Source organism: Nuphar pumila, chromosome 12 (assembly GCF_984573655.1).
Source record: "Nuphar pumila chromosome 12, dmNupPumi1.hap1.1, whole genome shotgun sequence".
NCBI classification, from domain to species: Eukaryota; Viridiplantae; Streptophyta; class Magnoliopsida; order Nymphaeales; family Nymphaeaceae; genus Nuphar; species Nuphar pumila.
This window is the reverse complement of record NC_143260.1, coordinates 25,918,136-25,941,533: the sequence shown is the minus strand read 5'-3', so window position 1 is coordinate 25,941,533 and position 23,398 is coordinate 25,918,136. Positions and strand designations below refer to the sequence as shown.

General features: G+C 35.0%; 1 protein-coding gene across 1 annotated transcript in view; it reads right to left on the bottom strand.

Moving 5' to 3' along the window:
* LOC149820379 (vacuolar protein sorting-associated protein 35B-like) overlaps positions 1–23,398 on the bottom strand; it is a 64,662-nt gene that overhangs the window by 29,884 nt on the left and 11,380 nt on the right. The window contains exons 5-15 of the mRNA XM_089982865.1: positions 20,003–20,090; positions 19,729–19,785; positions 19,540–19,629; positions 19,307–19,429; positions 18,200–18,274; positions 18,070–18,129; positions 12,268–12,384; positions 11,943–12,182; positions 11,799–11,864; positions 11,508–11,597; positions 10,687–10,776 (exon numbers count right to left, since the gene is read on the bottom strand). Of these exons, the coding sequence (XP_089838991.1) occupies positions 10,687–10,776; positions 11,508–11,597; positions 11,799–11,864; positions 11,943–12,182; positions 12,268–12,384; positions 18,070–18,129; positions 18,200–18,274; positions 19,307–19,429; positions 19,540–19,629; positions 19,729–19,785; positions 20,003–20,090 (1,096 nt within the window). The remainder of the gene's footprint in view (positions 1–10,686; positions 10,777–11,507; positions 11,598–11,798; positions 11,865–11,942; positions 12,183–12,267; positions 12,385–18,069; positions 18,130–18,199; positions 18,275–19,306; positions 19,430–19,539; positions 19,630–19,728; positions 19,786–20,002; positions 20,091–23,398) is intronic.

The following is a 23,398-nucleotide window of genomic DNA, read 5'->3' as shown; positions in this document are numbered from 1 at the left end:
TTTACATCTCCATCAATTTCTCCATACTTTTGAATGATGGATCCCAAATATTTGAAATAATCATTCACCGGTATATCTTGCTCACCAAGCTTCACTACACTCCCATCACTACTTCGTTGCTTACTAAACCGACATTCCATATATTCAGTCTTACTCTTACTCAACTTAAAACCTCTAGCTTCCAATGTCTGTCTCCATAATTCTAACTTAGCATTAACCCCAGCTCTAGACTCATCAATCAAAACAATATCATCAGCAAACAACATACACCACGGTACATTTTCTTGAATTGATCTCGTAAGCTCATCCATCACTATCGCAAATAGGAAAGGGCTTAAAGCAGATCCTTGATGTAACCCAACCGTTATCGGAAAATTGGTTGTCACCCCTCCACAAGTGCGGACATTGGTTACTACTCCTTCATACATATCTTTAATTATACTAATGTACTTGAGAGAAACACCTTTCTTCATCATTGTCCACCAGAGAACGTCCCTAGGTACTCTATCGTATGCCTTCGATAAATCAATAAAAACCATATGCAAATCTTTGTTCCTCTCTCTATATCTTTCAATAAGTTGTCTAAGAAGATGTATAGCTTCCATAGTTGATCTTCCAGGCATAAAACCAAATTGATTCTCCGATATCATGACAACCTTCCTCAACCTAGACTCAATCACCCTCTCCCAAAGTTTCATAGTATGACTCATGAGTTTTATACCACGATAGTTTGTGCAATCTTGTATATCACCCTTATTCTTATATAAAGGCACCACAGTACTCTTCCTCCACTCATTAGGCATCTTATTTGTTCGCCAAATCAAGTTAAAAAGATTTGTCAACCATTCTAAACCTTTCTCTCCCAAGCATTTCCAAGCCTCGATAGGTATACCATCTGGGCCAACTGCCCTTCTTGATTTCATTTTCTTCAAAGCCTCTGCAATTTCTTTCTTTTGAATCTTGCGCATGAAGTCACGATTTATCTCATGAAAAGGAATGGAGAAGTCTCCAAGATCTTGAGCATGACTATCATTAAATAGCTTATCAAAATAATCTTTCCATCTCTCCTTAATCTCCTCATCTTTGACTAAAACCCTTTGCGTTTCATCTTTGATACATCTAACCATACCCAAATCCTTCGATTTCCTATCTCTCATCTTTGCAAGCCTATAAATATCCTTCTCGCCTTCTTTGGTATCCAACTTGTCATAAACCTCCTTATATACCTTAGCCCTCGCGTTTCGAACAACTTTTTTAGCTTCCTTCTTTGCTATCATATACTTCTCCAAATTCTCACTATCACGACTCTTACTTAGATTTCTATAACACTCTCTTTTAACCTTAATAGCTAATTTGACATCCTCGTTCCACCATGATGTATCCTTACCTAGTGGTGCACCGCCTTTAGACTCACCCAATACCTCCTTAGCTACTTTTCTCATACCACCCGCTATCTTATTCCACATTGATTCTGAATCCTCCTCGAGACACCAATCAACTTCCTTAACTACCTGCTCTACAAACATTCCTTGTTTAGCTCCTTTCAGTGCCCACCACTTAATTCTAGGATCTATCCTATGTCTATCCCTTTTGCGGCATTGTCTAATTCTAAGATCTAAAATTAAGACTCTATGTTGTGTAGCTACACTTTCTCCTGGTATAACCTTACAATCGATGCAACAACCCCTATCTCTCTTTCTAAGTAGGAAAAAATCTATCTGACTCGTATTAACCCCACTTTTAAATGTTACTAGGTGAGACTCCCTCTTCCTAAACCAAGTGTTTGCTAAGATCATATCATAGGACAAACAAAAATCTAAAATCCTTTCTCCACTTTCATTTCTTTCTCCTATACCATAGCCTCCATGGATATTCTCAAATCCATCCCTACTAATGCCTACATGTCCATTAAGGTCACCGCCGATGAAAAGCTTTTCTCCATAAGATGTCTCTTGTACTACTCCATCTAAATCTTCCCAAAATTGATGCTTAATGGAATCATCTAAACCTACTTGAGGTGCATAAACACTAATAATATTAATAATATCCGTACCTAATACTAATTTAATAAGTAAAATTCTATCACCCTTCCTACGGACCTCAACTACATTATCTATAAACTGACGACTCATAACAATCCCTACTCCATTCCTATTCCTATTTATTCCTGTATACCAAATCTTATATCCCCAAGGTTCTATCACTTTAGCTTTCTCACCTACCCATTTGGTCTCTTGAAGACATAAAATATCAATCTTTCTCCTACACATAACATCTACTAACTCTACCAACTTACCAGTTAAAGACCCTATGTTCCAAGTGGCTAACCTAATTTTATGGTCTTGGACTAACTTCTTTACCCCCACCCGTCCAACAAAGTGAGGGAACCCTTGCCTATTTGACACCACACCCGGGCGCCGGTGTGACGCGTCGCTTCTGGGCGACGACCTAGCAACCCTTGCACATTTATCACTGCCTCCGGGCCTAGAGAGTACAGCGCGTCGCTCAGTAGGGAACGCCCCAACGAAATTCTCATATTGGTTCATTTTCATAGGATATGACAAAGTTTTTATGCTGGCTGTCACAGGCCTACCGCAACCCTCCTCCTTTATCCGGGCTTGGGACCGGCAGTGTATAACTACACAGGCGGAGTTCTTGATGTAACCCAACCGTTATAGGAAAATTTGTTGTCACCCCTCCACAAGTGCGAACATTGGTTACTACTCCTTCATACATATCTTTAATTATACTAATGTACTTAAGAGAAACACCTTTCTTCATCATTGTCCAGCAGAGAACGTCCCTAGGTACTCTATCGTAAGTCTTCTCCAAATCAATAAAAACCATATGCAAATCTTTGTTCATCTCTCTATTTCTCTCAATAAGTTGTCTAAAAAGATGTATAGCTTCCATAGTTGATCTTCCAGGCATAAAACCAAATTGATTCTCCGATATCATGACAACCTTCCTCAACCTAGACTCAATCACCCTCTCCCAAAGTTTCATAGTATGACTCATGAGTTTTATACCACGATAGTTTGTGCAATCTTGTATATCACCCTTATTCTTATATAGAGGCACCAAAGTACTCTTCCTCCACTCATTAGGCATCTTATTTGTCCGCCAAATCTTGTTAAAAAGATTTGTCAAACATTCTAAACCTTTCTCTCCCAAGCATTTTCAAGCCTCGATAGGTATAGCATCTGGGCCAACTGCCCTTCTTGATTTCATTTTCTTCAAAGCCTCTGCAATTTCTTTCTTTTGAATCTTGCGCATGAAGTCACGATTTATCTCATGAAAAGGAATGGAAAAGTCTTCAAGATCCTGAGCATGACTTTCATTAAATAGCTTATCAAAATAATCTTTCCATCTCTCCTTAATCTCCTCATCTTTGACTAAAACCCTTTACGTTTCATCTTTGATACATCTAACCATACCCAGATCCCTCGATTACCTATCTCTCATCTTTGCAAGCCTATAAATATCCTTCTCGCCCTCTTTGGTATCCAACTTGTCATAAACCTCCTTATATACCTTATCCCTCGCGTTCCGAACTACTTTTTTAGCTTCCTTCTTTGTTATCATATACTTCTCCAAATTCTCATTATCACGACTTTTACTTAGATTTCTATAACACTCTTTTAACCTTAATAGCTAATTTGACATCCTCTGTAGTGTATTACCTATTACAAAGTTGTACACGACAATATATATACAAGTATATATATACTAATATATATATTTTTACACCCCCTTCAAACATAGGAGAAAGATAAACCAAAGTGCAGAAAGAGCTTTGGTGAGGAAATCTACAAGTTGGTACTCAGATGTAACATTCAGCAACTCAATAGTTCTTGTCAGATACTCATCACGCACATAATGACAATCCATCTCAATGTGTTTGGTTTACTCATGGAATGTGTGGTTGCTTAAAATCTAGATTGTAATCTTATGATCGTAATATATCTTCGAAGGTCTTAAGATGATTACTCACACGCCTCTAAGAAGATTTCTTAGTCACACAAGCTCTATTGTTGTTGTAGTCATCACACGATATTTATCTTCAGTTGAGGACAAAGATATTTTTCGTTGCTTCTTACATCTCCAAAAAATTAGAGAATTTGTTAGAAAAATGCAAAAATCGGTTAGAGCATCAATATAAGCAAGTAAATCTAAAGAAGTGGGTGAGGATAAGAAAAGTCCCTTGGTTATGGAGTTCTTTATATATCTGCAAATTTTTACTAAACACTCGTGCACATAGTGGTTGGAGTATGTTGAAACAGACTTACGGAGTGTACAGAATAAGTTATAAGTTATATATGATCTGGTGATAGACAAGTGAGTGACCCGATTAGTTGCTGAAAAGGTGTAATATCTTCGTGAAGAGTCTCATCTTCAAGCCTTAATTTGCATTGATCACTTCAGGGGTTTCTACTTTCTTATCATCTGAAAAGATAGACTTAGCACAAATATCAACAACAAGCTTCATTTGAGAAAGAATATACCCTCTGGAAAAGTAAGCAACTTCAATACCTATGAAATATCTTAAAAAAACCAAATCAAACATATTAATTTTTTAAAAAATATTTTTAATATCATTAACTCCCTGTTTGTCACATCCAATTATTATCATGTAATCTACATATAGTAGAAGCATAACAACCTTAAAACTTGTACTTTTGACAAAAAAAGCAGTATCTATATAGGAAGAATGAAAACCCAAATAAGACATAACATTACTAAATCTATCATACCAAACCTTAGGAATTTGTTTAATACCATTCAAGGCTTTTTTTAACTCTAAGAGTTTTACCTTTTTCAACATCAAATCCCAGAGGAGGGTCCATATAAACCTCATTTAATTCTCTATTAAGAAACATACTTTTAACATCAAGTTGATATATGGGCAATTTTTAATAGATGCAATGGCTATGACTAACACTAGTCATCCTAGCTATTGGTGCAAAGGTTTCATCATAGTCAATTTTGTATTCCTGAGAATAACCTTTGGCCACTTAGCCTTATATTTCCCAAGTCATAGCTTTCTTAAAGACATCTAATTCTACATTCATGGCTTTAACCCAATGTGAAATGTTTTTGGCTTTATTATAATGTGATGGTTCATAATAGGAGTGTAAGGCTATTGAACATGCCCTATAGTTTGGTGACAAAGTATCATAAGATACAAACCTACTTGGTGGAATAGAGACACGACTGAATCTTCTAAGAGAGGTTTTTTCTATAATAGAGTTATGTGTATATTTTTCTAACGCACTTGGAGGATTTCTTAGCTCATGTTGGGTATATATTTGTATAGATTTTTCAACAACATTATCATTACTTAATGGTGATTTGGCATTATCATTATTAAAATGCTCATTATCATCATTAACTAAGGTTTCTTTATCATTGAAAGAAATATCACAAGAAGAATTAACTTCTCTTGGTAAGAGATCAAATAAAAACATGTAATCTACTACCTCTTTTTCCTTAATTTTATCAAGCTCATTTTCATTTTCTAAAAAGCTCAAGTCTTTAGAAACATAAAGTTTATGATTCTTAAACTCAAAGCATCTATAGCTTTTTTGGTTTTCCCCATAATAAAGACACATTCAATGACTTTTGGAGATAACATGGCTTTTTTATGTAAGAAAACAAAGCACTTACAACCAAAAATGTGTAAACACTTCAAATCGGGTGTTCTTTCAAATAGTTTTTCATATAGAGAACTATTTTGTAAAGATGAAGAGGGCATTATTAAATAAGTTGATGTTAGAACGGCCTCGGCCCAAAAACTCTTTGGAATATCTTTAGAAATGAGTAGGGTCCTAGCGGTTCCAATAATATGCCTATGTTTATTTTTTGCTAGCCCATTTTGTTGAGTTTTAAGACAATATTTTTTATGATAAATTCTATTTTGTTTCAAATAATTTTAAAATTCATTAAACAAGTATTCACCACCCGAGTCGGATCTAAGAATAGAAATATTGCTTTGAAATCCATTTTTGACAATCATACAAAATTCTTTAAAGAAAGAAAATACATCGGACTTAAAATTGAGGAAGTAAACCCACACATATCTAGTGAAATCATCAATAAATGTAACATAATATGAGTAGCCCCCTTTTGATATGACCGGAGAAGGTCTCGTCCATCCGAATGCACTAACTTAAAAGGTTTTGTAGAAACAAAGGCTATATTAAGAAATGGAGTAGATTTCATCTTTCCAAGAATACAATCTTTGCAAATAACATCTTTTTCATTACAAAAAAAATTCCCAAAAGAGAAGAGATACATCTTTGAATAACTTGGATGCCCAAATCTTTTATGTAAAGTTTCAATGTCTTTATCTTTGATAAGGAAGAATTAAAGAGTTCATAAAGTAGAGATCTCCCCTCCTATGGCCTTGCCCAATTTGCTTTCTAGACCAAAGAACCTACACGGAGTAACCCTTAGATGAGAAGGAGATTTCATATCCATGGTCGGAGATTTGAGAAACCGAAAAAAAACTTAAATTCAATTTTTAAACCACCCTAACTTTTGGAACACAAAAAATTTGAAAAATTTTAGAGTCTAAGGTTCCAATACTTTTGATTTGCAAAGATGTACCATCGATGGTAGAAACACAAAATAATTTTGAGTTAGTGCATATATTGGATAGAACATTCTCGTGTGGTGGCACACAAAAGGAAGCTCCTGAATCAAAAATCCAAGAGTACATACCTGGAGGAGAGGATAAAGTTATTGCAGCACCCGAAATTGATGGATATTTGAGTAATTGTTGAAGTACCGCTGATAATTGAGAAAGAGATAATGATTATTTAGAGTTTCCTCTTTTACTTGATTCCTCCTTTAGTGTGGATTCTTCAACAGAAGCCACTTTGAACTTGGAGGTACCATTGAGCTTGGGACAATTGGGTCTTATGTGTCCTGTATATAAGACTTCACATGGTTGTCGGGTTTAAATACCGCCAACACTTCATCTCCTCCTTTAATCATACCAAGACAAGTTTCTTCTTGGCAAACTTCGGTAACCGCATCTTCTAAAGAAAGAGGTTTAGATCTATGGAGAAGAGAAAATCTAACTTGTTCAAACTCAAGGCGAAGCCCATACAAGAATTGAAAAAATGTTCTCTTTCCATTTGTTGGCGCCTAAGTTCCACATCGTCAATGGCAATCCACTTAGGATCCAAAAGTGTCAATTCATCGTATAAAGGGAATAAAGAACTAAAAAATCTCAGACACTCAAGTCTCCTTGCTTGGTATTCCTAATCTTTTCTTGAAAGTAGTAGTCTTCCAAGATCATTTTTTGTATACATGCTGTTTATAAAGAGCCATGCCTCATTAGAGTCATTGGGGGCTCTCCAACGGTTATAAATATGACTGTTGGGAGCTCCCAACGACCCTATTGGGAGCTCCCATATGGCCTCTCTCTCTCTCTTGTATGTGTATAAATAAGGGTGTTGTCCCCATTCATTCTTCAATGCTTTTGCTTAATCATTTCATTAATAAATTCTATATTTTTTATATTTGGTTCCTCTTGTTATAGCTAGTGTTGGCTTTTTTATTGTCCCATAGTGAACTTGTGCATGTGCACTTTGTGCTTATGATATTGTAAGCCTTTGAAGGCTCTTGTTTTGTATTTTTGCATCTCATTACATGGTATCAGAGCCGTAATGCTCTTGGTCTTGTAGAAAGTAGCCATCGAGTGTTCATGAATCTGAGAAAGCATCCAAAAGTGTTCGTGTGTTCATGGTACTTGCGGTTACTCAAGTGTATGTGTTCTACATTCTTTTTTTTTCTCTATCTTCTCTCATTCAAAATAGAGCATGATCATAAAATTGATCTCTCTTTCAAGCTAAATGGCTCCAACTACGTGATGTGGGCATTTGCTATTGAGAATAACCTCAAGAAAAAGAAACTTTAGGGATATGTTATATGCACTATCCTGGAGCCTCAACTCAAGCTTACCAAACTAAAAGGAGGTCAAAAGAAGGCTCTAGAAGGAGATGCTCGAATCAAGGCTATTGAATATCATCAATCTAAGGTAAAAGATTGGGAGAGTATCCATGCAAAAATTCTTGCATTGTTTATAAATAATGTTGAACTTAAAATCTATGCTAACATTGCTAAATTTTCGTAAAGGGTCAAAAGACCATAGAGCCCATGCTCAAAGGAAAAAAAACAAAAAAATAATAAAAGAAAAAATTTGTTCCTAATAAACAGTCCTATTACATAATATAAAAAGACTAAAATGCCCCTTAGGTCATTACCTATTACAAAATTGTACCTGACAATATATATATATATATATAAACACATGTATCGATGTTCCTCATATTAACGATATGTATAGTATTGTATCATACGATACATAAACATGCTTGAATTACTACGAGTGCATACGGTATCGTACAATACGTACAACAATGGTCAGCAGTGAAAACATTAGACATGCGTGAATTAGTATGACATTCAAATAGGATATCAAGAATTGGAGTAATATAAAACAAAGCACCAGAGTCAAAAAGCCTAGGAGACTTACTGGGATCAAAATATGATGAGATCGTGGCTTCGATTGAAGAGGATGATCATTTAAGAAGAGGTTGAAGCACCTCCACCAATTGGGATAGGGACATGCTTATGTCGGATGTATCTTGGGAGTTGCTCATGTCCTTAGTCTCTTGAGTTGGACCAACCGAAGATACCTTATTTTTCACGATTTTCCTTAATCTAGGACACAAGGGTTTGATGTGACCCGATTCATGGCAATAATGACAAATGGTTTTCCTTTTGTTGTCATATCCATTGTCTTGTCTCCCAAAATGAGGTAGTTTATATGTTCAAGTATAGGTTCCCGACCTAGACACGGCCAAGAAAGACTTGTCATCATTTTTGGGTGTTTGATTCTTCAACCTGTTTTTCTCCATGTTAGCTTCTCGATCGTATCAACAATACAAAGAATCTTTTCTCTATAAAGAAGACCGACTTGGTGGCTTCAAACTATGGTTGCAACCCATTTATAAATTGGTAAAAATGCTCTGCATCAATTTGCTTTTGCCGGAGCACAGTATTCAAAAGGCAATGCCTTTGGTAAGTAGAGTCAATTCCTCTCAAAGTTCAGATAGAGCATTATACTATTCTCTAATACTCATATCCCCTATGAGTCATGGTTCTAATCTTGTCTTGTAAATTGAACAGATGTGCAATACCCTTGAGCGAATACATATTTTTAAGATAATTCCAAGTAACGTTGGCATGCTCAAATTTTGCTAAGCTAGAACACTTTTTAATGTCAACGCTATTGATAAACCATGACATTATTTTTGTATGTCTCATTCTCCACTCCTTCCACCTTTTTTCATAATCGGCTATGGCCTTAGTTATCTCTTCTCCTTGAAGTGCAAAATGTTTTCCGTTCTCGACTTTTGTGAGGAGAAGTTTGGGCTCTGGATCGGAGTCATCCACTAATCCACACAAGCCTTTGCCCCAAATGTGGTGCTTCATGATAGATTTAGCTTTATGGGCACAACGATGGCACTCGCCTTGTCCTCCATGAATGAATACAAAGGAGAGGAAAGAGAAAGGATGAGAGAGAGAGAGAGATGTTGCGGAGAAAAAGCATGTGCACTTAAATCACGTACACTTGAAAAGCAATCCATGAGCACACAAACAATGAGATTACCAACTTCAAAAATCAAGAGCACTATGACTCTGATACCATGTAAAGAAAAGTGAACCACCAAATGAGCACAAATGTCTACCAAATTATCCAAATGGACAAGCACAAAGAACCACTATGGGCACACTCACAAAGACCACTAAGGCACACCAAAAGAACTCACAATATTGAAAAAATGTTATTTTATTAATATATCAAATGCACAAAAATGCATAGCTTACAACGAAGGGGAAGACCCCTATATATAAACAAAGGGAGAGGCTGATCTAGCTGTTAGACTAGTCTAACGGCTAGATCATTTAACTGTTCGACTAGCTTTAACAGCTAGTCAACCCTTGGTTGACTACACAAAAAAACAGAAAAATAAAAAGTAAATATAATATATATACATGTATATATATTATGCATACAGTATGTACATTTTAACAGCTAACGGGTATGTGTACAAGCCAACATTTAGCATGAATTATAGTGGAGTAAATATTTTGCCATAAGACTTCCAATAATGCTTGTTAATCTCAGCTTTCTGCACGTAATATAGCCATTGCTTGTTTTCTAAGGCTTGAAGAATCATTAGAAAATGGCAAGGTCAGCAAGTGGTTAGGCAGAAAGTCTATAGGAATTTCTGAAAGTCATAGCTAGAGATGACTTAGTGGCACCTGAAAGCAAAAAAATTGCAAGAATTTTCTTGAATTTTGAAACCAGCACTGCTTTTGTTAGGACATCAGCAACTATTCATAGCTGCAAGGTGGCTTGATGGGCTGTCCCTTGGGTAGATACACAACAATTGAACATATTTGGCTCAATATCTTCTGATTATGTTTGCATAGATGTCAAAGAGTGCTTTTCTCTCACTGTCAAATATTTTATTTTTATGTACCATGATTATCAGAATTATATAGCGTGCTACACTGAATGAGTGCTCAAAGTACACATGCATTGTTATCTGCCTAACTCCAGCTAGACTATAAAAAAGAGAAAAAAAAAGGGGAAAAGAGGCTCACCTTGAGAGCTGAAAATACAAGGGGTGGAATGGTGAAAGGAAGTCGCTTTGGACCACCTTGAAGGATATGTTTCTTCACAATAGTAATGATCTGGAAATCATCATGCAATGACATAGATATAGTTATCAACTTATGCAAGCAAAAGAAACACACCTAACACAACAAGAAAAATAAGGAAAAAGGAAATGAAAAGCATCGACACTAGACTACTTGCCAAGAAAAAACAATACAGCAATGCAACTTGAATGAACATCATGGTTCTGCTTTTCCCTTTACAATCAATACTAGTCTAGCAGGTTTCCTCATCATCTATGTCACAGGGATTTGGCCAGACAGGTGCTGCACCCAAGGTTTTTGAAAGTGCCGCACCCCCGCACCCATGTGACATAGCTCATCATTGAGCAGCATAAGAATCCCTTAGAATTTTTTATAATGTAATGGGTTTCCAGAGAAAGATCGGAAAATCATCAAGATGAGCAAAAATGTCACAAGGGTTTCATTAAAAGAAAATTACTATCATCGCTTTCATTAGAAAAAAAAGTTCGCTGAATAAGTGTGTAATAAAAATTGCACAAACAAGGGAGAAGACATAAATATCCTTATAAATGACTGAATTTTTTCACATGAAAATGAATTAAGTACTTTGCAAGGATAATAAAACAGACCATGTGACATGGCCATTTAACACGTGCCAGTATGGTTCAGTGATACATAAGGAATAAAATGAATATTAACATGCCTTACAACCAACAGACCCTGACATACATGTAACTATGCAAAGTAGAGAAGCATTTACTAAAGGACTGTCTAGATTGAGTTACCTTCATCATCTCCTCATGCTCATCATTCCCTAACATGTGTATCAGGCGGGCTACAGAATTTTGCTCCTCCTTGAAATCTTCTTCATCAAGCTGGTTACAGAAAGGAGGAACTATCATAAGTCCTAGGTCCTATTATATAGTATGGAAATTAATACAAGAAAACCCACATTAAATGTAGACACAAGAGAGGTACAAGCCCAGGCAAGTGAAACGTGAGGAAAGGGGAAAAAAGAGAACAAAGGAGTATTTATCCATCAAGGTGTTAACAAGTGGAAGTCACTGAGTATGCACCTCATCGCCAGGAATACCGTCAATATCTCGTATGAGACCCTTTATTAATTCAAACAGGGCCTCAACCTGAAATGAACAAAATTACCATGTAGAAAGATAACCTTTTCAAAGAAATAGGCGTATTAAAAGAGAACAGAAGCATACTTTGTCTGAGTTTGATATCCGTGTATTGTTTTTCATGATGCTTTGAATGATAACCACAGCCATGACTTTATTTGTCCCATAGTCAAGATGATCCATGACACGTGGATAATTAGATAGCTTCAATGCAGTGACGATATTGTTGTATTTCTCCAATGGAGCACTCAAAAGTGCAACAACTTGCTTTGTTGCTTTGCTATCATCAATCTTCCCTTTGTCAGAAAGCTTTTTAACACAGGCTCCCTGTAGAAAATTGTTTATATTTATGTGCCAAATTTGAGAAAACATTCACTTAACATACAAGTAAATCCATATCCACATTCCATACCAGTACTTGATCAACATAGTCAAGCCGATCAGGATGGACCCGTAGAGTAAATGTAAGAAGTGACACATACAAAGTTATAGCTCCAAAAGTAGGCATATCTGGTTGTGCTTCTATAACCTGTCATTTGAAATATTAGAATATTTGTAGGGAAAACACTTGAAATTTTTTCAATTTAATAAAACAACATGAATTAGTTAACGAAATCCTCATTAAAGTATGTTATACATAAGGATCTACAGCAAGAAATGGAAGCTCAGCAACATGCAAACAAATAAGTTTAGCAGCTTCACTATCACTGAGAGAATATCTTCATCTTTGAACAATATGTAAGTCATACTCCAACCTTCAGACCCTGACTGCTGTTAATATATATATATATATATATATATATATATATATATATATATATATATAAACTGAAATACCCATCAGGAGTATTTTGGTCTTTTCACTGCAATAGGCGTCAGCCCATTAGGGGCTGATATTTTAATCTTCTTTTTGTATTTTATTTTTCCTTTTATCTTTTTTGTTTTTGTCTTTTGTCAAGACATGATGGGACAGCTCCACATAGTTGTTGGAGCTGCCCCAACGGTCACAAATGTGACCCTTGGGTGCAGGCCCAACACCCATATGGAGCTGCACCCTTTAGCCTCCACTTGTATTATAAATAGGCCCTTTAAGGCCTTGTATTTTCAACTCATTCAATTGTGCCTCTATGCAATAACAAAGTGTATTTGACCATTGTGTGGGTGGTTTGATTATTCAATCAAGTATTCTACTTGATTGAAGTGTGTTCTTGCATGTTTATTGGGTCGAATCCATTTCATTACAACTGCCAAACCTCACCAGCACGTTAAAATCCAGCATGTTAAGACCTTGGAGCAGTGTTATTGAAAATGCGCCTCAAGGCGCAAAAAGCGCACCTCTCCTCAAGGCGAGGGGCTTTATGCCTTGAGGCGTGTAAAGCGCAAAAGCCCTGAGGCATGCGCCTCAAGGCGAGGCACGCCTCAAGATGAGGTGCATATGCCTCGTTGCTTTTGGTCAAATGAGGGTCAAAACCCTCATTTGACCAAAAATTAGGGCTTAAACATAAAGGGGTCGGAGGCCCTTTATGTTTTGATTCTCGTTTTTTTCTCACCCCACTCTATCTCTGTTTTTTTTCTCACAGCAGTCTCTCTCTCTCTCTCTCTCTCTCTCTCTCTCTCTCTCTCTCTCTCTCTCTCTCTCTCTCTCTCTCTCTCTCTCTCTCTCTCTCTCTCTCACACACACACACACACCTCTTCTTCTTCTTCTTCTTATCTCTTCTCCTTCTCAACGCATTTACACGTCTTCCTTTGCTTAAAAAACAAAAACAAAATCGATCTCTCTCCCCCCGTCTCATGCGATTATTTTGTTTTATGAAGAAACCAACACCTCTGCTCATACACACACGAACACCAACACACACCATGGTCAACTGCATGTACATTCCACCAGAAAATTTTCTTTTTATATGTATATTTTAATTTTTTGGTCAATCTAACCCTATAGATGTGATCTACATGTTTTTTTTAGTAGGAACCAGGTTTTGGATCACGTGTTTGTGACATGTTTGCAAGATTTTCAAGGCCTTAAAAAAATCATCGGCCCTTACTGTGTCAAATTTTTATGACAAAAAAGCATGATCCAAAGTGTGATTTCTAACAAACAAACCATGCTGAACACATTTATGAGGTCAGACAGAGTTGTTACAACTTGGAACTATGATTTCCAACTAGATTGTGCATGCAGTCGACCATTGCAAATGTGTGTATATTATTACTCTTTGGCACAAACTTATAGGTGCGAGCTTTATATGATCAATCTGACCCCACTGATGCATTAACATAGTTCGTTTATTAGGAATCACACTTCGGTTCCATGGCTTCGATGAAAAGACGATTCTTTCAAACGTGAAATTTTGGCACATTGTGCTTAGTTCATTTTTTGAGCACTTAAAAAAACTGTTTATGAAACACAATTGGGTGATCCAAAACATGATTTTGACTAAACAAGCCTTGTAGACCATATCACTAGAGCTTGATCTGGAAAAGAATCTAGAAATTTGAAAAATGGGGTGGTTTTACTAGGCTATGTACATATATGTATGCATTTACATAGACGTGTGTGCTTATGTATAAGATTCTTTTTCTTTTCCTTTCTGGACACTTCAGAGTTTTGATTGAAATGGCATCGACAATATTGTTTTCTACTCAGTTCATGTGTTCATTTAATTTGATCATTGAGGAATTCTACATTTGATCATTGTTTATCTTTCAAAATGCGTAAATCTGGATTTGGCAGACCGTTCTTTTTCTTTCGTACTTGACATGATCGAATCCTAAGAATTTCAATCTATTGATGATCGGTTATATAATTAGTTTTCAAGTTATTTAATTAGTTTTCAAGTTATATATGTTGATTCTTATTGAATATGAATCTAAAATTTTGTGTTAATATATATTTTCTTATATGCATTTTTACAGTTGAACAATGGGAAAAGATGTAAGAAGGGATCATGGCGTTAAAGTTTCAAATCTCACTAAAGATCCCAAACTCGTAGGACATGTAATTTGCAATTACCCTCCTAAAGAGACTACATGAGGCATCTATAGGTTAAAGCATCACTTAGCTGGCACAAAACATGATGTAAGCATGTTTGAAGCGGTTCCACCTGATGTGAAAAGATTTTTTCAAAATCATCTAAGGGATCAGAAACAAAAGAAACAAGAGGAAGAACAAAACAAGTTGAAAATCAGGAGAAGTGTTTATTTTAGATCATCAATAGGTGATAATGTGAACAAAGAAACCAGTAGATCATGTAATGCAAAAACAAACACAAGTGGTCCCATGGACCTCTCTGTAAACAAAAAAGCACGACAAACCACAATAAACACTGTTTTCAAAAGGAATGAAGAAAAAAAATGTATGTCGTGTCATTGGTAGATTTTTTTATTCAAATGTCCTATCATTTAATCTTTGCAACAGTTCATATTTTAGTGCAATGGTATAAGCTATTGCAAATTATGGGCGAAGGTTCAAACCGCCTTCTTTTCACGAGACCAGAACGTGGATTTTGAAGAATGAGGTAGATTGTACTCATGAAATTTTAAAAGAGTTCAAAAAGGAATTGCAAAAGGTTGGTTGCAGCATTATGCCAGATGGTTGGACAGATGGAAAATGAAGAAACTTAATTAATTTTCTTGTGAACAACTCATCTGGGACAATATTTTTGAAATTTGTTAACATCAGTGATATGAAAAAAACTAGTGTAAATTTGTGTAAGTTATTTGAAGAAGTTGGTGAAATTCATTACAGATAATGCACCAAATTATGTGACAGCTAGGAATATGTTAACGGTAGGAAAAACATGTTTTTGGACACCATGTACGGCCCATTGCTTGGATCTTATGTTAGAAAATATTGGAAAGATATCAATTTTTAAGGATACAGTGGAAAAGGCAAAAAAATTACAAGATATATCTATAGTCATACATGGGTATTAAATTTGATGAGAAAGTTCACAAATAAGAAAGAACTACTTCCAACCGTCGCCTGTTTTGCCATAACATATCTCACGCTTCATAGTATTGGATGTTATAAGAAAGAGTTGAAGTCGATGTTCTTGTCTTCAAATTTTAGATCATCTAATTACTATAAAAAATCCGATGCTAAGAACATTTCTTATATTGTTCTTAATTATAATAAGTTTTGGAATGTCATATCACATGCAATTAAAACTACACTGCCTCTCGTGAAAGTGTTGTGATTAGTGGATGCAGATAAGCCTACTATGAAATTTTTGTACAAGGCAATGGATAGAGCAAAGAAGGAAATTGCTTCAAACATTGACAAGGTTGAAAAAAAATATAAACCTATTTGGGATATTAATGATAAGGGACGGGACTTGCAATTAAATCCTCATTTTCATTATGCTGACAACTTCAACCCGAATGGAGAAGTTATGAGTGACTTTTATGATTGTGTTGAAAAATTGGTTTCTGATGCAAATGTTCGGTTGAAAATTACAACAAAAATCGATGCATTTAAAAAGGCAAAGGAGTTCTTTGGTAGAGAGGCAGTTGTTACAACAAGAAAATTAAAAAGTCCTAGTAAGTTTGCAATTATGTTGTTATTTATTAATAGTTTTTATGTTTTTGTTAATTATGACATTCTTAATATTTTTATCAATTTTTTATTATTTTATTTGAATGCAGTTGATTGGTGGAGTTCATTTGGACACGAAAATCCAGAGTTGATGAATTTTGTAATTCGAATTCTAAGTTTAACGTGCAGTGCATTGAGATGTGAAAGGAATTGGAGTACTTTCTCATTGGTTTGTGACTTTGTATTTTATTTTTAAAATACATTTTTATAAGTGTAATTGTCTTATAATTAATTATCAATGATTTGAAATTACAGGTGCATACAAAATGAAGGAATAAACTTGAACAAGAGAAGATGAATGCATTGGTTTTTGTAATGTACAATATAAAATTAAGAGAGAGAAATATGAGAAGGAGGGCTACCAAAGACCCTATATGTCTAGATCATATAGACTCAGACGATGAGTGGATTGTGGAGAAAGAAGATCCAGTGTTGCCTAGTGATCACAATTGGTTGGAGGATTCATGGTTGGATCCGAACTTCGACATAAATGCAATTGAGCATGTGCCTATTAAAAAAGTCACTTCACCTCATGATTTACAAAGTGGTTCTCGATAAGACAGGTCTTAAAGAGATCGAGGTAAAGTTATATTTATTTTACCTTGCTATGAATATAAATGTATTTTTTTAATTACATAAAATAAGTATTTAATATATGAATTTTTATTGAAGAAAAAAGAAAAGCAAAAGAAGTGATCGAGAATGTGGAGAAAGAAAGTGCAAACAATGAAGAGTCAGAGAATGAAGATGAAGGAGAACCTATTTATATGGATTCCTCATATGATGACATTGAAGACTTAGATATTGATAATGACGAGATACAAGAAGAGTCTAGGCCATAATTCATATCATAGAGCTATGGCAATTTATATGTTTTTTGGGGTCTTTCAGTTGCAATTGTAAATGTTAACACTCTCATTTTGAAGAGTTTTGGACAAATATATTAACATTTGGTTGTTAATGCTAACATGCATTTTCTAATTATGACATGAAGTTGTTAATGCTATTATGTATTTCGTTGTTAATGTTATTTTTTTATTGAATGAATGCTCATATTTTATTTTTTAGATGCTTACATAGATCAAGTTGTTGCATTAATGTTACTTTTACATGTTAATCTCATATTTTTTCAGCATTTATTTGAGAATTTTTATTTCTTGTTGGTTGTTGCTTCATCAATAAAGCATTTTTTATTTATTTATAATTTTAAATATTTTTATAGTTTTTTTAAGTTCAAAATTTTTTTTGAGGCTTACGCTTTACGCCTCGCCTCAGATTTTGGTGGACACCTTGCTACGCCTCAACGCTTTTCACAACACTGCCTTGGAGTGAACCTACATAGCTTTCCACACATTATGTGTTTATTTACTCGTGTTAATCAAGTTGAGACACCCTGATCATTCTTCAAAATCCAATACCTTATAGATGATAAATATCAATCATTCTCATAGAACTACATTATAAGAAATAGAACTAAATTCCAAGAATTGTGAGAAACTGGTATTGCCAGAAACGTCATAATCCATATTGACACAATGAAACTCCTATAATCATCTTCACAGATTACAACTAACCAAAGCAATGTTTATTGAATATGAAAAAGAGTCGTAAGTGTACCTTCCCAATAGCACCACTTAGTTTTGTAAATGCCTCAACTTGCAAAAATTCAGGTAAAACCTGTGAAAAAAATCACCAAGTGAATATGGCAAAGATTTCAGACAAATTATAAAGCATAGGAGCAACTCACTTCTGTGCTTGCAGCTGCATAGTTTGATAGTCTCTCCATTAATTGGGATAACACTGTTTTGATGTCAACAGTTGGCTGAAAACAAACCCAACGAATTAACACTTAACAAAATTGTTATTGTAACTCAGAAGAAGAATTTTCAAGAAGCTGAAATGCTCAAATTAACAACCACACCAATTGCTTCTTAGGCTTTTAACCCTATAAAAAAATTAACCACGAGAGGAGAATACAACGTCACAGTCATGGTCAATAATTTGAAAAAAAAAAGCAAATTTAGGTCTATTTGATGAACATGACAGACCCTGGGAATAGTAACTGTGATGAAACAATAAACATAACCAATTTGTGAACCAACAAGGATGCAATGTCTGTTGTACAATCAGGTAAGAAAGAATCTGCAGTTATGTGGAAGGATACCCCAGAATAGAGTTCCATTTGATACTCATAAACATTCGAGGTGATGGTTTCAAGCCACACAACTGAAACATACATAAAATGCATCAACTAATGAAATGCTCCATGGTTCCAGAATACAATAAGAAAGTGCATTCACCCACCAGAATAGATAACAGTACTATATACAAGTTGTTCAAGAGTTTAGATATGCTAAATCCATGAAGCAACTCCTAGTCACAGTTTCTCAAACAACTCATATTTCATACGGGGAACACTTCCTCTGTACAAAGAGGACAATAAGATCACAATAAAGGCAACAGAGCAATGAAGTGCAATATAAAGAAGAAGCATGCAAGTCAGATGGAAGTGGTTTTTCAGTGGCAAACGAGAGAGTTCATCAAATTCCACCAGCAATATGCAATTGAGAAAAAAAATGCAAGTTGACAATTGGACACAAGAAAAGAGGTCCAATTCAGATATTAACCAGGAGAGTTTAGCTGTGGTGAACTCCTCAAGCAGAATACACCAACACTAAAGATTTTAGAACAATAACTGTTACATTTTCTTCACTAAAGCCTCATTGAGATAAATTTAAAAGCAAATACAGAGCATACTTCTCGAATCTCAACTGAATGAGCATTTAGCCACAGAAAAAGATAACCATGACCATAATAAAGTTCATCACACAATTTTGGCACTAGGTGACACTACCTGAAGCTGTGGGCAAGCACTCAGTAATGTCTCCAGAGTTTGCAGGTGGTATTCATCTGGAAAAACTTGGATTATACAATCCATCAGGTAATATTGTGCAATCTCATCTTTACAATTGACAACCTGTCACAAGAATATGCATTATATTACGGTAGGAGAAAGCAAAAGAGAAAATCATCATATTATAATGAATCTAGCCATCCAAATATAAGAAAAGAAACAAGCATTTCAACCTGCTCGAGGACTCTTGGCAGCACTGTTTCCTTGTACATATCAAGGTCGACACCCTCTAACTGACTGAGGACATGCAAATTTTTTCCAACCTAGCAACAAGACAGTACCAGAAAAAGGTGATTTTGAGATCAAAATTTCAATTCATGTCATTAAGATGCCATTAGGCAGTTCCAAGTTACTTATATTACAAGGTCCCGAAGCTCACTCCTTTCTTTCTCCCGTTTCTCTTTTTCCCTAGCAGGTCCCTGGAGACATAAAGCCAAATTTGAAGCCTCAACTCAGCAACAGCTAACAAAATCAGTGATTCAAAATGACTAAAACACCTGCATGAGAAAAAATAAAATTGTGACACAGAACCATGCCTACATGGTTCGGGTTTTATTTCCACTGGAGGGTGGGTTGTGCATTGGTCCACGGATGGTTGGAAACCACAACAGGCATTCTTATAGTCTCTATACAAACCTGATGTTGCATGCGCACCCAAAGTTTATTCATCTCAATGAAATTTTGTAGCACAAACTCCACAGCATCTATAACAGTGTCAGCACCCCTTCATATAAAACAGTGAAAGTTTCGAGTTAAAGACTGGAAAATGACAACTTCACCAAGACATTGAATAGCTTAGCAACATGACAGATCTAAAGCGTATTTGCCACATATTCTAATCCAAGTGAAAACAAAGTAAAAGTAACAGAAAATACAACTCAATTGTACAACCGACCAGAAGAATATTAATCAGAAAACATAAGTATCTGTAGAAGACATTCTTCTATAATTGATCATTTTGCAAGGTAGGCTTTAATTGAGACAAGTTTTTTTTGTCCATGATACTTAAGAAATCTAACAATTGATGTGATCTAACTATAGAAATTCCTATATTAGCTGATAATTTTGTAAGGTGGCTCTAAGTATCCTCATAGATTACATGAGATGTAATAATAATTGTTGAAATAGGATTATACCAATTACTTACATAAAAGTCTTACATATATAAGTAATATGTAGGCTTTCTTGTGGTGTCACACAAAGAAAGAATTTGGGTTAACATTCACCATACTATGTTAGCACATCGCCATTTGTTTTGCCTAAGGTGTAACCAGCAATTAGTTTATGCACATTGGTCAAACCCTCAAAAGCTGACGTCCTCAAAGGAATTATAACTGAAAAAGATAAGGATCAAAAGCTTTGGTACAAAGCTATGTCACATAGGTGCGGGTGCAGGTACGGGTGCAGGTGCAACACTTTAAAAAAACTTGGGTGTGGGGGTGCGAGGAGGGTATATATATATATATAGAAACAGTTTTAAGTTAACACTACCTGTATGTGTGTGCATTTATGTATTTATATATATAATATAAATAAAAATGGACTTGATTAGGGTTAACTGAATCTACTTTTGGATAGAAATGGACCTCAGTGTGGTTGACTTCACCTAACACAAAGGAAGTTGTGTCCAAGTGTCGCACACGCCTGGGTGCGGGTGCGACACGGGTGTGGTGCCCTGTTAGAAGAGTCCGTGTTACATAGGTTGTATATAAAATCCCTTAAGAACATCAAGAAAAAAAATCTAGTGTGGTGAGAACCCTGCCCAAAATACTATATGACCCATGTTTTCCAACCAACTTTCAACCATAATACAAGTTCATTTTGTATATACCCATATACATATAGTTAGTTCCCCAATTTACTTTTATTCCTCCATGTCAAACCACCAAGTCGTAACCAGACATTATGTCTAAATAAAATACCAATTGCTCCTTGCCATCTAGAATAAGACGCCAATCCACCAGATAGGTCCTCAAAAGAAGATTGACGATTGCAGGTAATTCTTGTTCCAGTAAGAAAATGAGGTTCAAAGCCAAGCATCCATAAGCTCAATCCAGATCTTGATCCAACATTTCATTCTCAGCTTTAACCAAAAGCACTGCCTTTTGAAAAGAAAGACATGATTTAATATTCCACCTCTTATAACACCCAATCTTCCCCTATCAGGATATATGTGATTAAGTTTCAATTAGCTGAATTAGTTTTTTTCTTCAGTTGGCTTTCTTTCCATGGAAAAGTTGTCTTATATTAGGAATATCACAGCATTCAAACTCCCCCATTTCCAACCGACAAGTCTCTCCTTCAAGGCCCCAACAAGCATTAGAACGGGTTTAATACAGTATTACAGTTTATATCATAATTCAACCATATTCAAAATCCAACTACAATATTCAATTCAAATTCAGATATGGAACTGAGCCAAAATTGAATTAGCTGGAGTTACATCCATATCTCATTTTTTATATGATCATACTGGATCTAGCATAAGAACATATTCTAGAATTGAAAAGCAGAATAAGAACTAGTTCTGAACTTGGTACAAGCATGTTAATGCTGTTACAAACCTATAAACCACATGGACCTGCCCCAAGTCCGATTCTTTGGTAAGACTACCTTTCTATCAAGCAATTAAATCAATTTTAAACCCCACTCCACATCGCTTAGCCCAAGTCCAACTAATTACCAGCATTACCTTCCCTACTCTTCTATATTCTCGTGCATAGCACAGGTTTTGTACTAACATATGTATACATGCAGTGTGTGCACGTCAGTCACCAAGGCTAGTATTGGTTACATGTGTCACGAAATAGCATGGAACCCAAGACATTCCAAATCGTAGTCCAAATGCCAATAGAAATGCAGTTGAATACTAACAATATGCAAAACTTGATATGAATAAATGATTTCATTCATAATGAACAAAAATACATAAAAGAAATAAATGCATAAGGGCGTCACTACAATACACTCAAAGACACACAAATGAACCTAAAACTATCCATCACTCTCTCACCCACAATAGTCACACACACACACCATATATAGAGAGAAAAGAGAGGAAGAGATAGAGTAAAAAGAGGAGAAAGAACGTCCTCTCTAACCATTGGACTAGAAATATAGCTGTTGGGCTTAGATCGCAACACAAATCTAGTTCTTGGGGTGAGTTCCCAACAACTAGAATGTTGGGCTTAGTTCTCAACACAAATCTAGTTGTTGGACTGAGTTCCCAACTAGTATAAAGTCAATTGTAGTTGTCTTTATAATGAATATATATGTATATAAATATTATACATATAAATATATATACATATATGTATGTACATATATATATATAATATTATATACATACAAAAAGGATAAAATAATCTTAACACGCTCCCTCAAACTTACGACTCATTGTGAGTTTGCAATTACAAAGAGAGAACCCATTACATAAAATGTTTTCATTGACTTCATCAAGTTCTTCCATTCGTTGCTCCCTTAAAGGATGCTCTTGATCTTCAATCATATGCTCTATCATACAAAGGGTATTTAGGATCTTCAATATTATCAATAGTTGATAACCTGTAAATAGAACTAATAAAACATCCAACTATACACATATATATCATAAAACATAAAAAATTTCAAAAATGAACTATATCAGTTATATATTATGGAGAGAGGATGGTCAAACACACCAAAAATACAATATATAAAAAATATTTAATAAGACAACTTAACATTTTTTAAATTAATTTTAAAAAGTTATTAATTTTATCATATTTTAAATATTATAAATGAATATAATATTAAAAATAAAATAATATCTATTAGTTTTGATAATGCTAGTAAGAATACTTTAATAATTTATTTATTAAAATCAAGACTAAATCCTATTTTATGTGGTTAAATTATCATTTAAGATGTGCAAGTCATATTTTAAATTTATGTATTCAAGATGGTTTACAAGACCGTCATTGAGAGACTCACTTCAATAGATAATTTTAATAAATCATAGTTCTTAATTCATAAGAGAACATAATTGCATAT